The sequence below is a fragment of the Wyeomyia smithii genome, chromosome 3 (assembly GCF_029784165.1).
Source record: "Wyeomyia smithii strain HCP4-BCI-WySm-NY-G18 chromosome 3, ASM2978416v1, whole genome shotgun sequence".
In the NCBI taxonomy this organism is placed as follows: Eukaryota; Metazoa; Arthropoda; class Insecta; order Diptera; family Culicidae; genus Wyeomyia; species Wyeomyia smithii.
The window spans coordinates 201,686,460-201,712,465 of record NC_073696.1 but is presented as its reverse complement, the minus strand read 5'-3'; the positions used below and the strand labels follow the sequence as shown (position 1 = coordinate 201,712,465).

Below are 26,006 nucleotides of genomic sequence, written 5' to 3'. Positions count from 1 at the left end.
TGCGTGAAATAGCAACATTACGCAATTGAAATCACGTTGAATTCCGGTAACAGTCTGCAGGTGACTCAAACACTGAATAACGAATGTATAACTTTTTGCATCAACTTTCCCTTCGTGAAAGAAACAAAAATATCACAGGTGAAACGCAACATCCCGAAAACGATGCACTGTACCTTAGCAATAGTTAAACTTTTATTGTACAAAATAAATCAAAACTTAGCATTACAATAAATATGATTTTGATACGATTTCTGCTAAAAAATAGAGAAATAGAATTTCCTAAGATTCTAACTCGAGTAACGCATGCAATGGATGCACATGCGAGTCGAATTAAAGCAGATACCTGGTTTCATCGTGCTTCTTTTTTTTCTTTAGTTAGCATTACCGTTGTTTCTTTTTATTAAATGATAGAAGTAATACATTTTTTTTGATTATTATTCCGAGTGCTACGACAAGTGCTTTTAGATCTAGTTTGATTGCAACACCAACTTCTCTGTTTCTCGGTTCGACAGCGGCAGCTGTTTTATTAAAAAAAAATCCTCCAACGAAATAGGGTTCTTCGCTTATTTTTGTTATAATATAATCTATGTTTAAGAGTAGTGATAAAAAATCTTTTGTTCATGAACTCGATCTTCTCGACGGTTGAAACAACAACAAAAATACGGATTTTCTTCCTTTCGCGCTGTGAAAAAGCGGATCTCTTACGTTGCTACACAAATAATTCTGACAATTATACACTAATACTTTCCTATGATAAAACATGAATTTTTCTATTCGGAGCTTGAATCTCGTCGGAGTTCGGGGTGTCGAATTCTGTTCTCTTCTGTGCGATTATGTATTGGTACTTGATGGCGGTGCAATCGAGTGCGGGAAAATGCTGCTGAATTTCCAAGTGGGACGAGGAAAATTGAATCAATCAAAAGCGCGCCTGGTTACGGCAAAAGTACAACACGAGTATACGGACAAAAAAGAACCGGAAACAGGGAGAGCTCCTTTAGTAACCAGCCAGCTCGGCGAAGGTGGAATCCATCTCGTCGGCCAGGGACTTGTACCGGTCCTTGTTTGTGCCCAGTTCGTCTACATGTAGAAGATTGGAAAGAAAAGGAAAACAAAGCCATGTCAGAATATAAATACATACAAAGCACTTTCTGAACAATGTACAAAATGTTGATGCAAATTTGAAGGAGCTCGGTTTTCTGGAATCCTTCAAAAAATTGTTCAAAATACAACTGGAAATATAACAGCTTACGTTTGCTTGTGTGCCAAGCATCCTGTGGAAAAAATGTTAGCACTTATCGAGTGTAAAAGCAAAAAAAAAAACGATTAGTTAAAAAGCACTGCAAAGCAAAAAAGCATATTTTTCGTATAACATTTTTTATAACCAAAAAATCAGTGTCTATTCGGATCTCTAACCGCTTTTCATAGTCGACCAATACAGGTAACACAGCATTTTCACGAAGAAATGAATGATTTTTCGTCGAGGTTTCGACGTATTTGTGATGATTTTTAAACTAAACAATTTTTAAAATATTTAATTTTTGTCAACATCTACATTTAGATGAAATGATGAGATGAATGTTTCTTAGGTATGTTCATTGAGCAATGTAAGCTTATAACATTTACAGCTGATAAGTTTCAAAAATCGATCACAAACACGCCTACCGGTATAGTTTTCAGAAACAGACGGAACAGTATTCGTGAGAAAAACACTCAGGATGAGTCACGGAATGGAAGTGGAAAACCAATCCTTGTACCGACATAAAAAATGGTCGTATGGAAACATATACACATGAAGTATCGAAAATGTTCTGCAAACAACAAAACTGAACAGTTCATTTGAAACAAAAACAGGAACAAAACGTAAACAATAAATATACTGGAACAAACCTAAGCCGTATGACCGTCTTCGCTCCGGAAAAAAAGGCTACGCCAGGACTGATTCGCATTTTCAATAGATGACGCTGGATGCAAAAAGTCAAAACAATGAAACTGATACAGGGTGTACGTATCGATCCCACATGGCGTCTGATTTCCCACCCAAAACGATACAGACAGAAGCAAAGAGAAGGTATGGAACGAACCGAATCTTCTGGATTTGAGCTGTTGTCTTTTTGTGGCTGGTTGAGGGTTTCGAAATTGGCAAGCTGGTATTGGTAACAGTGCTATTGATAGTAGTAATAGTAGTAGAAGTAGTAGTAATAGCAGTAACAGTATTGGTAATAGCTGACTATCGTTTGAAGGATTAGTATCCAGTAAGTTCGGCGAAGGTGGAATCCAAGTCGTCGCAGATCGCTTTGTACTTTTCCTTCTCGTGCATGAGTTTGTCTGGAAAGAGGCGGTAGAAAAAGGTTTTGCGGTTTTAAAACAAATCCTGATGGTTTTGTGCTGATTGGTGGCACTTTCTCGAGGCAATGATTACGTTTTGATCGTATCGTAGCGTGGAAGACTGTATGTTGATCCGTGTGTGATGAGTGCAGCCCGCATCATTTCAATAACGTTGACACTTTCGCTTGGAATATTTACAACGGATCGAGCATGGAAAACCCGAGTCAACACCAAGAAGTATTTACACTTGGAGTGTTAAAAGCTGTTCAACTGTCGTAGAATTAAAGAGCTAACGCAAGTTAACTGGCGGTAGTTGCACAAAGCCTACTGAGATAAAATTTGTTGCATCCATCGAAAGCAAAATGAATACGCAACACTGTCAGGGGGGCTTTACGTGTCATGAATCAAAGAACCAACATGACTTTAACGGAACGAAACACTTCACAAATGTTGTTTGCATTTGAGCAATCATTGCGTGACGTTCTGTTCCGTTGACGACGACTGGCAGCTTATGGTTATCAATTTGACAAGCATAGAGCCCCCCTGAACACAGTAGCACGTTCAAATTAGCCTACTTTCAATACACAACATCGATATCCGGTAGTTGTATTAATATTTGTGGTAGTGTGGATAAGTGAGCGCTACAGCAATCTCTATTATATCATTATAATCAATAGTGTTCTTGTTATTACTGGTGCCTTACTAACAGAGAACGATCCTTGACACGTGGACCATCCTAGGATCCAACGCATCTCGGGCCAGCTCTCAAATCCCCATTCCCTCAACCTACCTTCTAGTCTGTCGACTTCCTTCTGGAGCTTCTTGACGTTCTTCTCGGCATTCTCAGCACGAGTTTCAGCCTCCTTCAGCTTGATGGTGAGGGTTTTCAACTGGCGCTTGAACTCCTCGACTCTCTGGTTGGCCTTGTCTTCTGATACTTCCAGAGATTTGAGCGAGTTACCGACAACCTGTTAAAATAAATTTAAAATTTACTCCTCCATTCCATACATCAAATAGTCTTATAGACGAACCTTCAACTCTTCCTCAAGCTCCATGATCTTGGCTTCTCCGGATTTCACACGATCCTCAGCGACTTCCAGCTCATCTTCAACGAAGGCCAGCTTCCGGGACACTTCATCAGACTTGCCGTCAGCGTCTTCAGCGAGCAGACGGGCTTCCTTCAACTGGTTGGACAGCTGATCCATACGCTCCTCATCCTGCTGGGAACGGTTCTCCAATACTTTGCACATACTATGAAACGTAAAAATGTCTATAGAAAATCTGTACCAAAAACGGATCTACGTCGGTCTATACCGGTTGTTCTCATCAGCCGACTGGGTGGCCTCCAGCAGCTTGGACAGAGCAGCACCGGAGCGCTCCTCGGATTTTTCCAGATCCTCCTCAACCTGTTGGACCTTGCGGGTCAACGCGGCAACGTTGGCCTCGGTGGAAGTGAGGTTCTTCTCCTTCTCCTCCAGGTCCTTGTTGGCCTGCTCTAGCGAGGCCTTGAACTGTTCGTGATCGCTGGTGACCTGGGCCAAACGTTTGGTCAGCTCAGCGACCTCCTCCATGATCTTGTCGGCGCGGAGGTTGGCCTCCTTGGCCTGGTTCTCGCAGGTATCGGCTTTGTCTTGAGCATTGTCCTTCTCAAGCTTCATTGCCTGCATCTTCTTCTTAATCGCGTCCATGGTGGATGGATTTTCTGCTTACTCCGGCCTCCGAACAAAATATATGTGACCAACCGGTGATGCTGTGGAGTAAGAAGTGCAAATATTAGAAATGACTTTTTAGGGTTAATTTATCGTTATTTTTTTTTTGTTGATATTTTTGCTGATTATCTTAGGAGTATTAGCATTTACTGACGCTTCGGGATCTAACCGACGTATAGTTTTCTCACATCTCGATATAATTTTACTCAAAACTGGAAGCATTTTATATGTTCAGCGGAATTTTATTTAAATCTGCGAAAGTGCGAAAATCGAGAGAATAAGGACAATTTTTGTCATTTTTTAGCTCTAAGTGCTTTCTTTATCAGAATTTTACTACTTTTTTTTAATCTTAATCTGTAGTGTCTCTTGAATATTATAACAAACTTTGAAGGCCTGTGTTTATTGGCTGGCTAATTTCTCTGGAAGGAAGTCTAAGTGGAAGCCTAAGTGACGTACTATAGTGCGTGCGAGATCCGGGCGGCCACGCTCGGTGAGGATGCTAGCAGCCATTAAGGTGGTGAGGGAACGAATTTGTCGAAAAATAAACCGCTCGTTTCAAAAGACTGATTTTCTGACTGACACAAATGAGGGGGGAGTGCTCCCAACTACTATGCCATAAAGGTTCTCGATAAACATTGCTTTAATAAAAATTGACTCAGAAAGGAATATCTCGTATTTCTATTTTTTTAAATATTATTAAAGTCTATTAGAACTTACTGTCCAGTTGTTTTCTATACTTTCGCTCCTGCACCGCCAATAAAAATTCCCTTGAGCGATCTCAACCCTCGGACTAGTTTGATAGTAAGAGAGACTAATTGTGTCAAGAGGAAAAAGTCTTACTGAAACCTCATTCCGTCTGTCAATATTCACAATTCCCTGGAAAGCACTACAATACGTTTACTGTGGCGAGTTTTATTATAAAAAGGACTTATTTCGTCAGGAGGAAAGTCAACAGGAAATACTTTAGAGTTCAGAGTTCAGGAAGAGTCCTTCGACAACCAAATGGCCAAATTCTACTTAGATTCGAGTCCACGCCTACCTACTTGTTAGGGTGACCTCTATAACCTGGTGACTACGGGGCTCCCAGGACTCCCAGGATGGGTAAAATCTATATCTGAGGCGATTTTTTGAGCCATTCAATTTCTTACCAATCTCCTGCAACAGGTGAGAAGACTCTATCCTGAGAAGAATATACAATTTATTCCTCATAGTAAATATAGCTCTCACAAGAAAACCAAAACCTTTAGACTAATTAATCTAACGTCTTTCTTCCTTATATTATCCGGATGAGTTATTTCTAATTCTTAATTATTGATTATCATATATTTAAAAAAAGTTCAGCATAAGTCATCGTTCATACCAACCAGCGTAAAAAATAGTAGGACAAATATAATGTAGAGAGCGAAGACAAGTTAAGGGAGATTTCTCCACATCGATGGAGTTTTTGAGATTGGTTCCTTACCTCTAATCTCGGCAACATAACGTACCTTCAATAATTATAAATTGGTTTGGTGTGAGTAGCAAATAAAATGTGTACATAGGGTCAGCAGAATGACGCAAACTGCCAACATTGTCACAATATAAAGCTGCTTTATTACATAACATGACACGCGCAAGTTTTACGAGAAAGTAAAACTAAGTCCAGATATGTGTAGGGAGGGACAAGGAGAGAAACCTTATCACAAGGGAGCACATGGTGGTCGACAGGTGGAAGCAGTTTTTCGATGAGCACCTGAATAGCGGAGGCGGACGGAAGCTAACCTTGGAATGCCTGCAGACGATAACAGTGTTCCAATTTCCGATCACCTGGAGATCAAACGAAATATTGGGTCACTAAAGAACAGTCGAGTCGCAGGTAAGGGCAGACTAGCAGCAGAGCTCAACAAACACGGTAAATGCAGCAACTAACGTGGCATAACGTTGATCATCGTCGCCTTCAAATTCTTTTCACAGATTTTGCTCCGCCGTCTTTCTTCTATAGAAAAGTATTCGTAGGGCACGCGCTTCTAGGGATCAAATCTGCATTCTACGGCAGATCCTTCAGAAATGTCGGATGTACAACGTGCCCATACATTACATCTTCGTGGACTTCAAGGCAGCGTATGATACAGTCGATCGAGACCAGCTATCTCCGGATAAAGCTACCTTGGATCGAGTGATGTACTGCATGTGCGTTTCGAGGTGACTCTCGTATCCCTTCGATGCGCGCAGAGGATTGAGACAAGGAGATGAACTAACGAGCTCTTGGGGGTGGGAGGGTAATCCGTCGAGCGGGCATCAAAACGAGAGGCACGAGTTTCAGCAAAGGTAATCAACCCTTAGGCTTCGAAGACGACCTCGACGTTATTACGAGAAACTTTGCGACGCTGGAGGCAAGCAAGCCCAAATGAAAAGTGATAGCTAAGAGAGTTAGAATAGGAATCAAAGCGTTGAAAACCAAGTATATGAAAGAAAGAGGCTCGAGAGAAACCAAAATTCGCCTCCCACGGAGGGTGATCATTGGCGGATGGCTTCGTATACTTGGGATCTTTGGTAACCACCGAAAATACAAGTAAGGAGATCCAACGACGTATTCAAGCTGGAGATCCGGCCTACTGTGGCCTTCACAGAACGCTTCGAACCAGAATCATACGGTGCCGCATAAAACTGACGATGTACAAACCCTAACGAGACCAGTTCTTTATGGACTTGAAACCGAGATGCTGCTCACGGAGGACATACGGGTACTGGCCGTATTTGAACGGTAACCCTTACTAACACGCAAAGAATCCCGAGTAAGAATCCCCAGGATACCTTTAATCTGGTGACGGAATCGTGAAAGGAATCGCAAACACGATCCGGAGGATTCCCACTCAGGATTCTTATTCAAGAATCCTAGAGCCATATACAGGGCATTCCTGAGGATTCTTTTTTCAGGAATCCTTTTCAAGGACGCTCACGAATCGAATGTGAGGAATCCTAGAGAATCTATGCGAATCGTATGTGTTTGTCTGGGAAGTGTTGCGGACAGGCACTAATTTGAGAGATTTTCATTGTGCACCTGACGAAAGTCGGGGAGCTGCGATGGGCCGCATATGCCGCGAGAATGCTGGATGACAATGCGGTAAATAGATTCTCCTTAAGGACCCCACCGGCACAAAACAGAGGGGCCCAACATGCTAGGTGGCTTTACCAGGTTGGAGTGGATCTGCGAGTGTCGAGATTCCTAGAAAATTGGATATGAGTAGCCCAGTACCGAGGATAGTGGAAGAAAATTCTTGATACGGAACGAGCCATCACGGCTAGCCGCAGAAGAGATGAAGGTTATACCATAGGTCTTTACTAGCTGTAAAGGATGCTACTCCTGATGTAATTACATCTTTCGTACCGGAAGAGCGTTGTTAATCAACTATTCAGTGTATTACAACATCACATCAGGAAAGATCACCATAGTTACGTGAACACGCGCATTGAAAACGCATTGCAAAATCGCTTGTTTTCGTTGACGATCCTATGACGGTGACAAACGATATATGTGAATCGAACACAAATGATGATCAGACGAACCGTCTACCAAGGTTCCTGATTCGCATATTGAATCTTCATTCGTAATATGAAACACTCGCCGCAAATAATGCCTTCTGTTGTGCAAATTCTTCAAAAACGAAGAAAGCACAAAAGCAACACAATGAACAATCAAGGGTTTTTTACGCTTGAAGTCGCTCAACTATTCTTCAGAGAACGCTTCGAAAACCGAACGATTCGTTGGCGATTCGATTCGTCGTGGATAGATGCGATGGCTAGGAAGTATGACTTCGGCTATGAGCTCATATTTAACAGCACTGTGTGCATTGCTGCTCTAATGCTACACCGAAATAAGGCTGTGTGCGAGCGATTTTTCAGTGTTCCAAAGCTTGGCTTGTTGGTTAGCTTCGAAATAAAGATTCGTATTCAAACGCTTCGCGTAGGAAATCGTCTCAAATCGTGATGCGAATAAATCGCATCGCATGGTGTTTGATTGAAAGCAAACATGGGAATAAAAGCATTATACTTATATCCAAAGGATTATCATTGTATGCAATGATAATAACATTCATTCGCTTCTGGGAAGGCATTGCATTCTTATAAAACTATTTATGCATTTACCAGAGCTGCGAAATTTCTAAACAGCAAAATTAATATCACACAACAGCAATTTCATTCTCTCAGATTGAGACTGATATTGAGTGCCACCCGTGTCAATTCTCATTGAAAATCATGTCAGCGAAAAAAATGATATTGTCTAGAAACATGTTGAATATATTTGATCTGAGCCAATCCAATGCATAAAGCCGATGAAGTAAAAGAGCATCTGCATTCTCAAACACACAAAACATCGCTAAAATAACACAGCGCGTGCGAAATCGCAGAAGTCAGTATTACCACTGTCAACCGATTGAACCTGAAAGTAGTTTCATATCCAGCTCGTTCGTGCTGAAATCGTTATTCACAGCCTTCAATTTCAACTGATATTTTACTGCTGACAGTGAAAATTCGCAGTTGCGGCATTGACTATGCTTCGATGCGAATCGGGAATGACAAATGAATTTGAATGAGTAAGGCGGTAATTAGCAGCCTCACCGTCTACTACCGTCAATGGAGAGGAACGACATTGACATTGTCGTTGATGTTGACGTTGTGATGATGGTGAAAAACGTCAAACTACCGTTTTAAGCCTACCTCACACCACCACCAACAGATCTTGATTTTTGCGATAATCACTGCCGTTCCGTTCCGTTGACGGTGGCAAACGGTACGTCTGAATCAGGTTTTAGTCGTCCATCAGGTCTCTCAGACATTCGCTTTGTCTACATTAACACATTAACATATTGAGTTAAAGACTCTGACGAATAAATAAAGAATAACTAACGTGAAGCAAACTGTTTAATTTGCACTTAAAAGTTCTGTGCTCGTCCAATATTTTTGAATAAGTGGCTTTGGTGACTGTTTTCCAGAGAAAAGTGACATTAGTGACTTTTTGATAAAAAAATGACTGAAATTCGACAAGATTTTTTTTTTTGTACTGTTTGGCAACTCAATCTCAATCTCAATGGTGGTTTCTTGCCCACAGAATAACATGCTATTTCTTCACTGCACCACTGGCATTTTCATCATTAAATCTGCTCGAATGCCTTGCGATTTCTACGAAGCCAGCAGAGCCGTACGAAATTTGCCCTCTATAGGACCCTGATCCTCTCGGTGGCGTTTAGGGACATGAATCGCGGACGATTGACGGATTGACGAGCGCTTGGGGTCTTCGAGTGTAGAATCCTGCGAGCAATACTCGGAGGCAAACTAGAAAATGGGGTGTGGTGCAGGCGCTGTACGAATCTGTACGAAGTATACAAACACGCTGATATTGTCAAGCTGATGAAACACGGTTGGTTACAGTGGGCTGGCCACGTAGCACGGATGGCGGACGAAGCGAAAGACAAAGATAATATTAAGCAGAGAACCGGATAGAGGCTGACGACTTCGAGGCAGACCTCGCGCGCACGAGATGTGTGCTGTCGACGAGGATGGCAGAGCAGAGGATGTAAGTGAAGACTGAAAAGGAGCAGCCCAAGACCAAGTTTTGTGAAGGCGTATTCTGGATTCGGTATAGGATCTCAGCGATCTGTCGCCATAATAGTAAAGTAAGCTATGCGAATCTGCTACCATTGCTGGTATCTGATCTATTAATCTGGTCGTTTCGTTTACTTTTTTGATGTCTATGTTAGGGAAATGAACATACGTATTTTGCTCAGTTTCGTTGAATTTTAGTTCAACTTTTCGCTAGTTTACTAATGCGAAAATATGCAAGTCATCATGTGACAAATTTGGTGAACCTTCTAACTATTGATCAAGGACGTTGCTGTCCGATGCCCGTTCAATGAAAAGAATGTTATACGCATTCGAAAACGGCACTTTATCTTTGTTGTTGAGTGTGTACACTCAATATGTCGTTTGAATTCAATGTCCTAGAATTCAATGAAGTGTTGCAGTGTTTTCTACACCTTTTGATTCACTGTTTCATGATAAATAACACTAATAAATGGTACTATCAATGTCGGACGGAGAACTTTTCGAAACCATAACATTTGATATTCAAAATTGGTAAAAGATTATTGAACAGATATTTAACGGTAGGTCAATATTATACAATGAATTTTGTTGATCAGGGGATATAAACAATAGATTTTAATTAGTCATATGGGGTTAAGAAGGCATTTTCGTAATATTGTTTATTATAGCGTACCATTAATTATATTATTGTTTTTTTTTTTTAATATTTTTTTTAAGGTTATCGCCAGCTTTGAAGCTTGGTTATTATTAGAAAAACTCTTTCAATATTGTCATGGTCATAAAATTATCCTTAATAAATCCCATTATATTATGAAGATTTACATTTGGGGTCTTCACGTAGAGCTCGTATACAAATACCCAGCCGTAAAGTATTTTTGTTTCATTGCACCACATTTTCTAAAAAAGTTATATCGTATTTTATTTTGCCTTCTAAAAACATCTCCACCATAAACTAAAATGGTTTAGACTATTATTACAAGGCAATTCGTCACTGCAGGCACCCAAGACACAAGAAGTCGTATCTGCTCGCTGGTACAAATATGTTGTCCATCCTAGCCGACAGGAAAGTGTCAGCAGGTGTCATCCGTGCGGTTCATTCCGTGAGCCAAAAATTTCCAGCCACGGTTTCTAAGAATAGTCACCTACGACGACGATTGGTGAGATTGTTTATTGAAACTAGACTCACTCGGTGTAGGCGAAGCAGATCGGGGCAATCTGTTTCACCGTTTCGCAGGCCCGGTGAAACGCCACCCAAAGCAAATCTGCAGGATCGTTTGCCAACCTATTCACCAACTCGATGACTAACCGAATTGCGTGTGTGTCTGAATGTTTGTGTGTATGTGATCTCGGATTTTCTGAAGCAGTTTTCCTATTTCTTTAGATGGTTTCGATCCGTGAGCATTTGCTGCCATTTATTATGCGCACTCAGTGCGTTACTATTATTAGAACACGAGCTCAGCCTGTTCAATACAACGTTGAGGTTTTTCTCAAGTTCGTTCTGCACGTCCATAAGTAGGCAGGCAGTGGTCTCCGCCCGACGACGTTTTCTTTTCCCGATTGGTATGCGCAAGTCCGCTAATACTATACGTGCGCATAGCTCTGCGCACATTATTTATATTATGTACACACACATATTTTGTTGCACACGGACGCACACGATTTTTCCGACGCCTACCACCCAAATACTTTTGTGCTCCCCTTCGGATCCGTTGCTCAACTTTTGTCTAGTATATTTAACCGTTTTAAAATTGTGATTCTTCGTGGTACTATTTTTGAAATTTCACCGCAATTACAACACCTCCATTATCTAACAGCTACCCGCTGATGATCGATCAATTGCGGAATTCCTTTCAGATTATCGCATAGCAGCAAAATTACCCAACACTCGCCCAATTCGAATATTCCTGTTAAACGGAAGTAGTCATCAACGGCCACAAATGTTCTACATATAATTTCAACCACCAAACTATCACTTAACTAACTAATAGCCTGCTGGACAAAATCTGGACTGAACCGACTGTTAGAATAACTAAATTCACAACTCCAGCGGATTTGTTCGGCAAATTTAAAAAAAAAAACCTTCTCTACCCAAAACCGAAAATTGAAGAAAAAAATCAGCAAAAATTCCTTTCAACGATTTCTAACCTAGAGTTAAACGTAATAAAAACACACCTAACCTGAGCGCTCTCACTCAAATCCTCGCTAGACTAAAAACACGATAGCACTGAGTAGCGCAATACGTTAAAACGCCCGATGGACCCTGGCGCTGTTCGGACACTGCACTACTACAGTGCCACCGGCGGGTACAAATGGCCGCCACGGAGCGGATGGCGCAGGCTACTCGAAGGACTCGCAACTTTTCGCACTGACGTCACCGATCCGATCTGGCCGATTTTTCTATTCTTAACTTGCTCGGCTTGGCGCAGGAATTTCCCCTGAATCGCGCACAGCTGAAAATGCGTTGGTATACATTAGGTGCGGTTTTCCCCTTCAAACGGGAATCTGAACGCACACATAAATTTTCCGACCAACCCGACCCCGATCGGGCCCCGAGGAAAAGCGAATTTTCTGCGCTATTTTAAAGCCGGTCGGTGGCAGCCGAACGCAAAAACCAGCTACGTTTTTCTCCACGCAGTAGACCCACATGAGTTGAAGGAGAAATTTTATTGAATTTTTGTGTATTCTGAAGCAAAAAAAAACCTGCAGAAACTGCGAACAGATCGTGCGCGCGCCCACACAATGTGTTCTAATTTTGAAATCGTGCTTTCCACCACGAAATGGTCCGAATCCGATCCACCCCCAAGGTACGATAATTTCGAATTATGAAATTGTTGCACACGTGGATGCCAGTGATGATTTTTCATCTAGAGAGAGGTTTACTTCCAAAACATAGGCCTAATAGAATGACATTAATTCAATCACTTTCAACTATTATTTTACACAGCCTGTGCCTCATATGGTGTTTTAATTTTTGTTATTAACAGGAGTGGCAGAACATTTTATGTGATTACTGCTAACCTCGAAACTTGCTGATGTATTTATACTGGAATTTGGTATGAGTAATGCGTCGCTTTGCAACAAATGTTAAGGTTGTTCACGAAGTAGGCTAAACAGTAGCTTTTAAAGTTTCATGTTTAAACTGGAATAATTTCAGTAAAAATCTCTACCTTACTATATTGTAAGAACGGAATTTTATAATGTAATTGCAACATTCTCTTAAAGCGATGTTTTAGTTTTAATAATTCTTATTATTAATCATTACATTATAAAAAATTATCAATATTATTAAAACTCGTAGGGTAGTTTGGGGTAATTTGGACCCCCTAAGCAAAACTCCTGTTATTCCGTAACCTGTTTTTTCTATCCCATTAACGTAATGTACTATAGTAATATTGAACTGTTTTCTATGTTTCTGCACGAAAAAACCATGATATTGAGGTCAAAAGAACAAAAAAATAACGAAACTAAAAATAATGATTTTCGGACTTAAAAAAATCGTTTGGGGTGAAAATGGACTATTGGGGTAATAAGGACAGTGTTTGGGGTTATGTGGACAGGGTAAATAATGTGAGTTTTATAATATCAATAGTTGCTTAATACACAGTAGAAGGTGGTATAAGGCATACGGAATGATAACTGCAATTCTTACACTCAAAATATGTTTCACGTTATTGTTACGTGAAATTTCCTGTACTTATTCATTTTCTGTCATTTTGCATAATTTATGTGACAAACATAACATCTACGTGAATATCACATGCATACTATGTTTTACCACGTAGCATCTACGTCAACTTGGCAACATCAAACAGAATGAAGTATCGCGTGAACTCTCCGTGCGAAAATACACAGAAATCAACATGGCGAAGTTGTTGTCTGATTTAGTCTTTGAACATGAAAGGAATTCCTCGTTGATTTCCCAATAAAAGAGCTTTAGAAAAACCATAAGAAGCCGGCATCGAGATTTCACACAGATTCAGTTCAAATTGCGAGGAATTTCCTGAACATTAACAAATGCAGCTAACAGTGGATATATATTTGGATAATTTCTGAATACTATTCCTAGTCTCTAAAGAATTTGGGAAACCACAATTGAAATTTATACGTTGCATAAAACGTAGTAGCTATCAGACAATCCAATGCTTTTCACTTTACCGGTAGTTAAATTCTACGTGAAACTCACATGAAATGCATATGTCTACTGAATAAGATTCACAGGATAAATCACCTCACCAGATCATGATGAACTCAAATGACAATCACGTAAAATCCACATGAAAATGACAGTGGAAAATATTCACATAACTTTTCCGGTAATTAGAACGTGAAAAATATTTTGAGTGTAGGCGTTGCACAGTGGTTCCACCATAGGCCAAAAAAATTACCCTTTCCCAATTATTCATACTAGAAACTGAGTATGCGTTCGTGTGTCGCGCACGCGCGTTTGTGTGTGTGTGCGTGTGTGTGCGTGTATGGGCGTGCGTGTGTGTGTGTCAGTGTATGTGTGATGTATGTTTCATGAGAATCAGATAATATACCAATTTTTGGCAGCACTTTGAATGTTGCTGTGTCAGAAATTTCAATGGTTCTTATGTTCGAAAATCACAATTTTAAGCTTAAATTCGATTACCTGTAACTCCCTCATTTTTAATCTAATTTTGGATCAACAAGTTTCGTTTTGAAGGGAAATTTATGTTTTTTTTTTTGAAGTAGAAAACTTCTCTCAGGAAGTTCGGCTACATAGGGATGTGAAATGAAAATCTAAAACCGAAAAAAGTGAAAAATATGTCCAATTTCAAATGCTAATAAATCGGTTAGTATTCGATGGATTTCCTTCGTTCTTGCAGCAATAGATTGGAAAATCTTCTAAGATTCTTCCCAAAATAAGATAATTGTAATTTTATTATTCACACTATTGTACTATTGAAAATAGTCAAGCCTTGTCAAAACGAAAAATTCGACCTCTGATTGGTCGTTATATGCTTGCTTCCCAAGCACGGTCGACAGGATCATATACCTTGCAATTGAAAACATGCTATTTGGCCTATATAAGAGCCTGTTTTAGCCGAAGCCGCTCATAGTTGTTCTAGACAGCGACAACAGCAGTCGTCCTTCCTTAGCAGCAGCACTAGCAGTGCAGTGGATACGATGGCGGAAAGCGGTTACAGCTGTGGCGTAGCAATGGATAGCGCACTAATTGTAGAAGCAGATACAGCACTCAGAAGTAACAGCGGGTTGCACCTGTGGCTGCCTTCAAATTAAATAAATCACTTGCGCTGTGGTTGGTCATTATGTCTCAGTAGCAGCGCGGTTCTTCTCAGCGTGCCTCGCCAGACTGCCATTATTCCCTCACTGTTGGGGAGATCGTCATCGTCATCACCAAATCCAATTTTGAACAGCAAAATGCCTTTTTTCAAGGCAAATAAACAAGTCATTGAAAGTTGATAATTTTTGACAACGTAAGCAAGCATTCTGTGCGGATTCTAGCAGTTACATCTGTCGCGGCCGTCTAATTTACAGAAGGTGAAATAGCTTCCACAGTGCATGTTGTCCGTGTATCTTAACTCCCCCACTGTTGGGGCTGCACAAAGGTTGCGATCAGCAACCGATTTTGAACAGCAAAATGCCTTTTTTCAAGGCAAATAAACAAGTAATTGAAGGGTGAAAATTTCCTAGCATCAACACAAGCAAACATTTTTCGCGGGATCCTAGCAATCAAATTCTGTTGTAGTTTATTTAGTTAATACCCCCACTGTTGATACAGCACAAAGGCTGCGATCAACATAACCGATTTTGAATAACAAACTGCCCTGTTAGAACGCATTCACAAAGGCAGTTAATTCGAATATGCAGAGCTAATATGAGTCGATTCAATCAATCAGCATTAACAGAATTTCGTCGTCTCCCAGCTGCCAAGTTGCAACATGATGCAACACGCAACAACGAGCAAACGAAAACGCTTGATGTTACAGAACGCAAAAAAATACGGGTTAAAACCGTTGCGTGTGTGAGAGCACCATCGGTGTTTATTCGCTGGAAACAAATATCGAATGCGAATTTTGGAATAATTCGTCTAAAGAATGTTAGAGAATTAGACAACTGAACAGAAAGGCGTGGCCTATTACGTAGCACCCTTCGGCTATAAAAGAGTGTTTTTGGGAAAACTAGCTACATTCATTAGTCGGAAGGTGAGCTGAATGGACCGTCCACAACGTTGACAGCAGTAGAAGCAGATACAGCACTCAAAAGTAACAGCGGGTTGCGCCTGTGGCTGCCTTCGAATTAAATAAATGACTTGCGCTGTGGTTGGTCACCATGTCTCAGTAGTAGCGCGGTTCTTCTCAGCGTGTCTCGCCAGACTGCCATTATTCCCCCACTGTTGGGGCAGCATAAAGATCGTCATCACCAAATCCAATTTTGAGCAGCAAAATGCCTTTTTTCAAGGCAAATAAACAAGTCATTGAAAGTTAATAATTTTTGACGACGTAAGCAAGCATCCTGTGCGGATTCTAGCAGTTACATCTGTCGCGGCCGTCTAATAAATTGAATGTGAAATAGCTTCCACAGTTTTTTTTTTTTTCGAACGTTGTAGTGTATGGTATAACTGGAAATGATTAAGTCACACATATTTTTCAAGTTAGGTATATCATTCCACAACATTCGAAACAATTATTATGTCAGAGCGGATATTGCACGCTATCTGGCTATGAATCATTTATGCAATAATTGAATGAAAATTGCAATTGCAGCGATCGGCCTTTTTCAAAGCTACTAAATGTATTTCGAAGAGCATATTGAATGGTTATCAATAAACTGCAACTGAGGTTTGATGCTGCTGCAAATGTACAGCAGTCAGCACGTTCTGCTCACGATGCTGGGTCTATTTTAGAAAATTCACAACTCTTCATTAACAAGGGTGTAACGTCTTGTAGAAGACGGTTAAAGTTTAACATCACAGCAGCTCATGTCTACCATCGGCAATATTAAACACGCAATAATCTGCTTCCATGCGACACAAGAAATCATTTTTGTACATCCGTGCTACGAAACTGAGGAAAAACTTTAGAAACTGAAAAAAGAGGTGGAGCTTAACAAATGATCGCTCTGAGCCAGAATGAAGTCACACATATTTTTCAAGTTATATCATTCCACCACGTACGAAAAATGATTCATTCCTATGTTCGTCCCTATATAAGAACCTGTTTTAGTCGAAGCCGCTCATTAGGGACGAATGACCGTTTGGGGTTAAAGTTCCTTCAAAAGAAATCAATCAATCAATCGAAGCCGCTCATAATAGTTCTGAACAGCGACAACAGCAGTCCTCCCCTAGCAGCAGCGGGAGCAGTGCAGTGGGTACCACCGATAGCGGATAGCGGCCACAACTGTGGCATGGCTGCGCATAAGCGTAGCAGTTTCAGTGGATCTCAGCATCGATAGCAGCTCGTCAACGATCATACCATGTTGAAAACACCGGTTCTCGTCCGATAGCAACTGGGCCAGCAGATGCAGGTACAGCGGATACCAATGGCAGCGTATAGCGGCCACAACTGTGGCATGGCTACGGATAGCATTGCAGTTGCTCAGCAGTTGGGCCAGCGTATAGCGGCCACAACTGTGGCATGGCTATGCATAGCATAGCTGTTGCAGCGGGTATATCAGCATCGATAGTAGCAGGGTCAGTTGATGCAACGACACTCTCTTCACTAAAATGCTGTTTCAGTGTGGTAGTGGGAAGCATCAGCAGCAGGCTTGCGTGGAGTGAATACATCAGCCAGCAACTTTCTCTAAGGCTCCTGCCATAGTAGACGCGAAAAGCGGCGCGAACCGATTCGCTCGGCCGTAGGTTAATGTACAGCTCTACTGATGGCTGTACATTAACCTACAGCCGAGCGAATCGGTTCGCGTCGCTTTTCGCGTCTATTATGGCAGAGGCCTAATGGGAAAGTTGTATCATTTTGTTCAGAAGAATATTATTGTCGGTAATATTACAGAGATGCGATTGCGTAAATCCGATTTTGAATTGAATAATTGTTCTTTTGAGAACAAATAAAACACTTATTTTTTGAAGAGGTTATAGCTTTTGGTACCAATAGCAGTTTAGTGACAGCCTCAGCGGTAGATGCAGATGCAGCCGGTACTTCCCTGAGGCCGATGTGGAAGTAAATGGAAGCAGCACGGCGAAACAGTTCAGGTTATGCATAGACGCGCGTCATTTTTCGTTGTTGATATTCCCCACATGAAACGACGCCCTTTCGTATGATAGCGGCGGTATTAGCGGTAGATGCATTTGCCAACACTTCCTCCAGTGAAGCCGTGTCTAGTTTTCAATGTGAAAACACCTTTCTTATTGTGTTTGACCGTGCGCCTTAGTCCTCACTGTCAAGGTAACACAGAGATGTAAGATAAACACTACATCCTATGATAAATTGAACAATTGTCCTGATAAGGACAACAAACGAATTAATGAAGATTTAATTTTGAAGTAGAATATTTCTCTCAGAAAGTTCGGCTACATAGGGATGTGAAATGAAAATCTAAAACTGAAAAAAATGTGAAAAATTTCAAATGCTAATAAATCGGTTAGTTTTCGATGGATTTCCTTCGTTTTTGCAGCAACCGATTAGAAAATCTTCTAAGATTCCTACCAAATGCATGAAATTGCAATTTTATCATTCGAACTATTGTACTATTGAAAATTCTTAAGCCTTGTCAAAACACAAAATTCGACCTCTGATTGGTCGTTATACCGCGCTTTCCCAAGCACGGTCGGCAGAGTTATGGACAGCTAAACGGAGGAAAAACAAAATAGTACCGGTCATCTTTTACCGGTTTCACCTGTTATGCTGGTGGCTGTTAGTAATAAATAGCTACTGCAAAATACTAAAATGGCTGGAATTCTGGACGGACTACCAGTTAACGAGAATAATCGGCAACTGGTACCTTTTGGTGCCTCGCAGTTTTATAATAGAAGCGGTTAGTTGAATTTTCTGTTTTACAAAATGCTGCTGCTAGCGGAAAAAACCTTGCAAAAATGCATGTTTGTGTTGATGTTAATTTCACGACAGCGCTAGGTGTTAGCAGCTGAAAGGAGGAAAGACAAAATAATACCGGTCATCTCGTGCCGGTTTCACCCGTTATGCTGGTGGCTGTTAGTAATAAATGGCTACTGCAAAATACTAAAATGGCTGGAATTCTGGACGGACTAACCAGTAAACGAGAATAATCGGCAACTGGTACCTTTTGGTGCCTCGAAATTTTTTTACAGAAGTTTTGTAAAAGAAGCGTTGCAATTCCCTCTACTATTTGCTTCAATAGAATATAAGAATACGGTTGTCAACGTCATGCGGTCGTGTCTTGAATACCACCCTCCTACTATTTGAGGATAAACAATATTTTTAGGGCCGAAACGGTTGATTTTATCGGTATAGTGTCTCTGACAAAGTTGTAGATGGTATTTTTTTTTCTTTTTAAATAAAATATACACTGTGAAAAATCTGAAAAAAAAAAAAAAAAAATATATATATATATATATATATATATATATATATATATATATATATATATATATATATATATATATATATATATATATATATATATATATATATATATATATATATATATATTATATATATATATTTATATATATATATATATTTTGTTTCTATTTTTATATCTTTTCTTTAAATTTTATTAGAGTGTGTACTTTTTTCGGAAGTAAAAAACTACTATTTTCAATTCTGCCGGAGACGTCATATCAATCAAACAAACCGTCCTGGCTCTAAAATTATTTTGGTTCATTAACACCATTTTCAAACAGGTTTACTTTTTTCAAAAATAAGTCTTGTTCAAATATATTACTAGAAAAGCTTCAACCAAATCGAAAATGGTCGATTAACATCGATGTCTTATGTGGCTTGAAGTTGCTTTACTGATCCTGTAAATATTCCCTTTGTAGTGTCGAGGCATTTGGGTCTTGAAGTAAAACAACAAGCAGTTGTATACGTGGCGGTTTTACCCCTTGTATAGTGGGCGACTTTACCCCTAGTGGAACATTTTCATATTTGACCGAAAAAGTAGTCAAAATTACAAGATTACTCACGGCCTTCGATATTTCCGAAAGAAGATAGATTCAGGCAAGCGATTAAACGTATTTTCACGAACAAAACAATTGATTTTTAGACTGAAAAACCTTAAGTCCCGTTGCCGCAAAACAATAGCGCATTGACTGGTTGCCAGCTGAAAGGTTGTTTTTATTTATTTCTGCGACCATTCGCGCACTATCAAAACAGAAAAACGTGCAAAATGTTATATAATTATACTGTAATAGACACGTCAAAGAAATTTTTCAATTATTTTATAAGTTGGTAGTAAAACTACGGTGGGCGGTCTTACCCCGCAGGGCGGTCTTACCCTGTTTACCCCTATTAATATTTTCTCGTTTTGCGCTTTAATCCAAATTTAATTGTCTTCATCTACATGCATACTCTGACTATTATTACGTGTTTGCGTCGCTTAGTGTTTGGCTACACTGAAACAAGTCGACATATATTCTTTATTAATATTGTCCAATGAATTTATCGTACCAAAAGATCTCTTAATTATAATTGATTCCATTAGAATTCCATTTGTAAAATAAGTGTGATACAATAATTTTAACGAATCGCACAATGAAATAATAATTATCGGATTTTCACATCCATTTTATTTGACATTCATTTACGTCCAACATGTGTGGTGGAAAGTTAAATTTACAGGCAATATTGCGGAATACATTCCATAAAGTAGATATATAAAACCGTCATGTATCGCAACCAACATATAAATCTTATTGATAAATCCAATAAAATACTACAAGGTATACAGCCCTAGGGTTGTATGAAATGGTGACGTGGGACTAAACACTGTAAATAGGGGATTTTTTGTTACAAAATATACAGAGTCTGCAGACAGAATCAATGTGTTTGCTCAGCGACTGTACGTATTTTTATTTTCAGCCTCCCTGCAAATCAATTTTTGGAATATATTCAACAACACTCAAAAGAATATCATTTATATTTGGCGATATTATGCCTGTAGTATTTTTTTTGTGCAAAAAATATGTATTTGACAAGGCACAAGCATATCGTGCTTGTTGAAGAAGCACAAAGAATTTCTCGTAATACGTCAAAGTCAGAATTAACTCTATATCCTCAAAAACCAAATCCAATAATACTTACGTTATCATAATGAATGGTTTTGTCTTATTTAACTTTAATTAAATCAAATCTATAGTATGGATCTTACTTTCAAAATAATATGGAAGCCCTTACAAAGGTTCATCAATTAGCAAACAGAAGAAAATATTTTAAACAAAATTATTAACAAGTTCCAGCAAAAAATGGTAGCAATCCACAATTACATTTTTTTTTTGCTTGACAATTTTTTTTATTTGCCTACAACTACATTCGCTGTATTACGGAGACAGGAAATATACGTTTATTATGATAAAGCTTAGAATAATCATATATCATCTAACAATTTTGAAATGTAAAAGAGATTCTGTACGAATCTCACTAAATAAACAAAAAAAATCACAAGCATTCGCAGGCTCTTACTCTTCTATAAATGTATATATTTAGGAATTTACTCTTTCGATACTATCCGGTCAAGATTATTTAGTGAATATCGAAGATAAAATTAAATAAATATCCGTTGCAAAAATTAACAATTCTTGTTGAGTAATTTATGGCAATCATATTTATGAGATAAACTTTCAATCACCATCAACAGCAGCATTGCAGTTTTTCCTCAATTGCATACAAATAGAAATGTACGAACAAAAGTGTACCACTGCAATACGAATAGTACCGCTGCAGTACGAATAGAAGTGTACCGCTGAAATGTACGAATAGAAGAGTACCACTGCAATCATAGACGACGAGAGACCTGCGGTTCTTTACTCCACTGGTACTGTTGCTTTTACCGGCATGTTTTCTTTCAAGACATCAGTTTTTATTAGGTTCTTCAGAACCTAACACGCAGGTTTAGAAATTGTTCAAGGATGGGTATTGTTTCAAACTTTTAGGAAAACTTTTACCTTCGAGACATCATATTAGTCTAAGCTCATGGAAGCAAAAATAAATTGACCTATTGGGACGGGGAGACTCTGTCAATTTTTATTTCGAAATTGATACAGGGAATATCACAGGGAACGGATGGTGTCCATTCACGTTGTCTGTGCTAGGAATGCTCGCATGTAATTGGTTCACTATTGACGTAAATTTGTTATTGAAATTTTTCATCAATTTTACCGCTTAGCAGTGAAATTAGAGTGATAATTAGCATATTACAAAATTGTTATACATTTTATCTATCCAACAACATATTGGTTATTATTATCCATCATGTGGTTATGCTGTTATTATCGTTTGAAATCTGACGCAACATTTGCCCGTTTCATTTCTAGTTTTACAGAATGCATCCCAGTATAGTAAACAAAGACGTGTCCCACGTCAAAACACACGTCGCCGTGACTTTGGACTCAGTTTACCTGTGAACTTTTGTTCTGACGTTTTGATTTGGTATCGAATCATCCAGATTCAAACTGGCTACTTACCTATAGATCACACCGAAGAAATTGGCACTTATCAAATCGTATCATCAGGCAAACAACGAACAGACCATTGGAACTCGGATCAAGTGGCCAACATTGAAGCGGTAATTTCCTTTTTAATCATCATTTGTCAGGAAGTCGGTAGTGAAATCTCTCGAAAGTTGTGACCGCCACCGACCGACGTAGTTCATTTTTGCTTTAATTTATAGGATTGCTTCATTCCGATAAGAGATATACGGGTAACCAATTTCTTAAAATAAATATTATTTTTAAAATAAATTCTTGTATTTTTCATAAAATAAAACACTTCAATTTGTTTTCATGTACATATCATATGAAAGAAACAGTCCCTTTAGTGAAGTTATTGCTATAGGATAATAACAAGGAATGCATGAGATTTTCCAATGAAATTGTTATTTTATGTCAAGATATAAATTATGGCATTTCCAATGCGTCTTATCGATTATATGTTTAGTTTTTAAACGATTTTCTTATCTTTTTTAAAAGCTTGGAAATGATGTGAGTCTATCAGACGATCCTATGAAGAATCCATGACACATTTTCGATCACATCGTTTTGATTGGAAGTTCTAATAGTGCAAATTTATAACACTTTCATATAATCTGAACATGTGAGATTATTTCAGTACGGTCATGCAGAACGCAAATAACGGCGCGATGCGATTCGGCAAGACGAGATGTGTTGAAATGTATAGCTCTACTTCGCCTTAAAAAGAGATGTACATTTCACCACGGTAAGGCGAATCGCATCGCGCCGTCATTTGCGTTCTGCATAACGGTAGCCTTTGTTCCGTTCCCGTTTAATGATGTCGTATTAAATGTGCATATTACAATTCGCCAGCACTTCAAATTCTCATTTGCACAAAATTTAAAAATATTCAATGAACTTCATTCAAAATATCAAACAAAAAGAAATTACAATACTGCCAATGAACGGTCAACGTTTATTTACTAGAAAAAATGACTGACACGCAAGCAGCCGGGTTATCTTTCTTGTAAAAGTATTCTACTTCAACCTTGCGGTCGTGGCTTTGCATACAACCTTCCTGTGATTTTCATTTTCCAATGTTTACCAAAAATACAACCAGTTCAGCCAAAAAATCATATATTTCAGAACTCATGTGTACCGTACAGTCTCGTAAAACAGTTCGGAATGATCGGATAATCAACAGTCTATGGAAAATTAATTGTAGTTTTAGAATTTTTGGGTCCCGGTTTGCATATCGTCGTTCCAAATTCGTTAATCCAAAATCCGCAAAACGGGAAAATATATAACGAATGTACTTTGACGTACGATTTCTTATTTTTCCTTGGAAGGCCTATCGAATTCCCTAAATTTTCGATTAAATCTTTTAATTGGTCAAACGGCTCAAAAGTTACAATTTTTTGAAAAATGATTGCCGATTTTTGGCAATTTTGTTTTTTTTTTTTGTCCAGAAAACCGCCACTGTGCGGGGTATTGAAAACACTTTTTGTACAGATAAATCACCCGGATTGCCTGCAATACTTTTTACAGTTCATCCTTTGTACACCGCCATCTTTTCGTCCGTTTTTATATGCCCGCGGCATCAGTCCGACAAAAGAATTTGCTTTAATCTCACCTGACCATATCACCCCAAAAAAAATGTTCATTTTACCCCAAACAGGACGCCGTTCTAAAAACTCAATTTCTTCCGCTATTTTCGATCAATCTTATCGCAATCTTTCATTAAAATGTAGTCTTTTACTAGACAAACTCGGCTGCAAAGCTGATTAGACTGAAAACTTCGGAGAAGTTCTCAAAAAACCTTAAATACACGAGCGTAAATTTTACAGCAACATCAACTTTTGATGTTTCCTTTGTTTACATTGGCACTGCGGTGCACCTGTCACAGCAAACCATAAACTTTTTATTTTAGTTAGGGTTTAGTAGTTCAAGGAAAGGATGAAGTAGTACATGGAACCTAAAAAAGTAATACTTTCGAAGATAAAGCACCTGTCCATTTCACCCCAGGGGTCAAAATTACCCCAAACTACCCGAAGTCGATGCGACCTGAAATAAATAATTTCATAAGACTCAATGTTAATGTAATTTGCGTGATTGCTGCGATAGCAACGTGATAATAATTTTCTGCTTATTATTGAACGCGGATTGAGTTGGATTCCTCCATCGACGGTAAAAACTCAACTTGTTAAGTCAAATACGGGTGCAAAGACTCATTCAAATTAAAAATGGTCAATAAAATATTAGCGATATATATTTTTTCAGGTTAGGCGTGGTTATTCGCTTCGTCTAATGCTGATTTTCGCTTGCCATTTTCACATTTTGTTTTTCACCAAAACAATTTTAGTTTACTATAGCTATTCACGAATTTCTAATTTTTATATATAAGGTAAAAGAGCGTAATTTCCTGAGTGAAACGGGATTGTTAAATTTTTTTATCATTCTCGTTCGATTTTCAAATGAAGTTTAAAAATCGCCCTGAATCGCACGAATGACAGTTAGTACATGGGCGAACTGCCATTGTAGCGATTTCGAGCAATTTGAAATGAACATGCTGAAGAATTACATTAGAAAAAAGCACAGTTTTGCAAATAATTTTGGTTTGTACAATTTCGAAAACGGATGCTTTTAGAAAGTTGGTCACTAATAGATTTTAAAAATGACCGCTGATAGCTTTATTAACGTTTCTATTATTTTTTCTTTTTTAATTCTTTCCCGCTCATGGTGACTCTAAAGAACCATGAATTATAATTATCATATCTTGACATAAAATAGTTTGTTGTGCTTACGATTGTTCCATAAACTTTTATATGCTGCCTCAGTGCATCACTGGACATTTTCTTCAAAATACTACAGTTGACAGTAATTTTAATTAGTCTACAAAGTGTTCAGCTTGAATTTTCTCGTGAAGCTATAAATTTTAATGATAAACCTTGTGAGCGTTAGAGGGTTAATTCTAGGGAGTAACGGATAATGTTTTCAGAGTCTCAAATGAGTTTACTCGTAAACACAACGTTAAAGCGTCGAACCCGGCGAGCAATTGCTATGCGACACTCTGACGCACCTCTGCATATACTAGTGGCTCCAAAGTTCACAGGAACGGTTTGAAATCTATAATATTTCTGGGGCAACTATTTTCAGGGCTTCAGGGCTGCATATTTATTTTCTTATGCCGAGCAGTGTAATTTTTCGGAAGAAAAAAAAAACACATCAGAATCACGACAGGTTATAGTTCACAAAAGCACGTTTTTCTTCAAGACATCAGACTAGGGTGGTTTACCGGTAAAACAAAAACCGGTAAAACCGGTAAAACCGATATTTTTTTCAATACCGAAATACCGGTATTGGAGTGACGAAAAAACCGGTATTTTCGGTATTTTTCTTAAAATGGAAAAAAAACTTCCCACAATATTCATAAATCTTTGTTAGGCTAATGAATGCTTCTCACTTAGGTAGTCGTTACAAATCACATGACGATGTATACAGGGTGTAAGGTAGCTCACTTTTAATCAAATCCTTTAAGGGATAGAGGACCCTATTTGATGAAAAGGTTCTGCGCATATGGTCAAAATTTAACTACTGCAGAGTTAATCTCTTCTTCTAGTTTTCGGTTATGTTTACCTTTAACGAGGTCTATCACAAGAAGTATGATAGCTAGCTCAATTCTGTTGGTTTTCTTGAAAAGCTGAGAAAATTTCGTAATCAATAGTGTCTCAAAAATGTCGAATTAGGAAGAACAAGAAGCCTTTAGAAAGGAACAAATATGAAATCAAATGTTTTTGAGAACTTAA

General features: G+C 38.8%; 1 protein-coding gene across 2 annotated transcripts; it reads right to left on the bottom strand.

The window, feature by feature from the left end:
- Positions 1 to 170: 170 nt before the first annotated feature.
- Positions 171 to 11,941, bottom strand: LOC129726984 (tropomyosin-1). Of its 2 annotated transcripts, none has more exons than XM_055684310.1 (5): positions 11,790 to 11,941; positions 3,640 to 4,075; positions 3,357 to 3,576; positions 3,116 to 3,293; positions 171 to 1,077 (listed from the first exon to the last, which is right to left on the bottom strand). In XM_055684310.1, exons 2-5 carry the CDS (start codon positions 4,011 to 4,013, stop codon positions 995 to 997), a joined length of 855 nt encoding a protein of 284 aa, XP_055540285.1. In that variant the 5' UTR covers positions 4,014 to 4,075; positions 11,790 to 11,941; the 3' UTR covers positions 171 to 994. The 2 variants fall into 2 exon arrangements, with proteins under 2 accessions (XP_055540285.1, XP_055540284.1); XM_055684309.1 differs by lacking the exon at positions 171 to 1,077 and adding an exon at positions 1,888 to 2,325.
- Between the last annotated feature and the right edge of the window lie 14,065 nt (positions 11,942 to 26,006).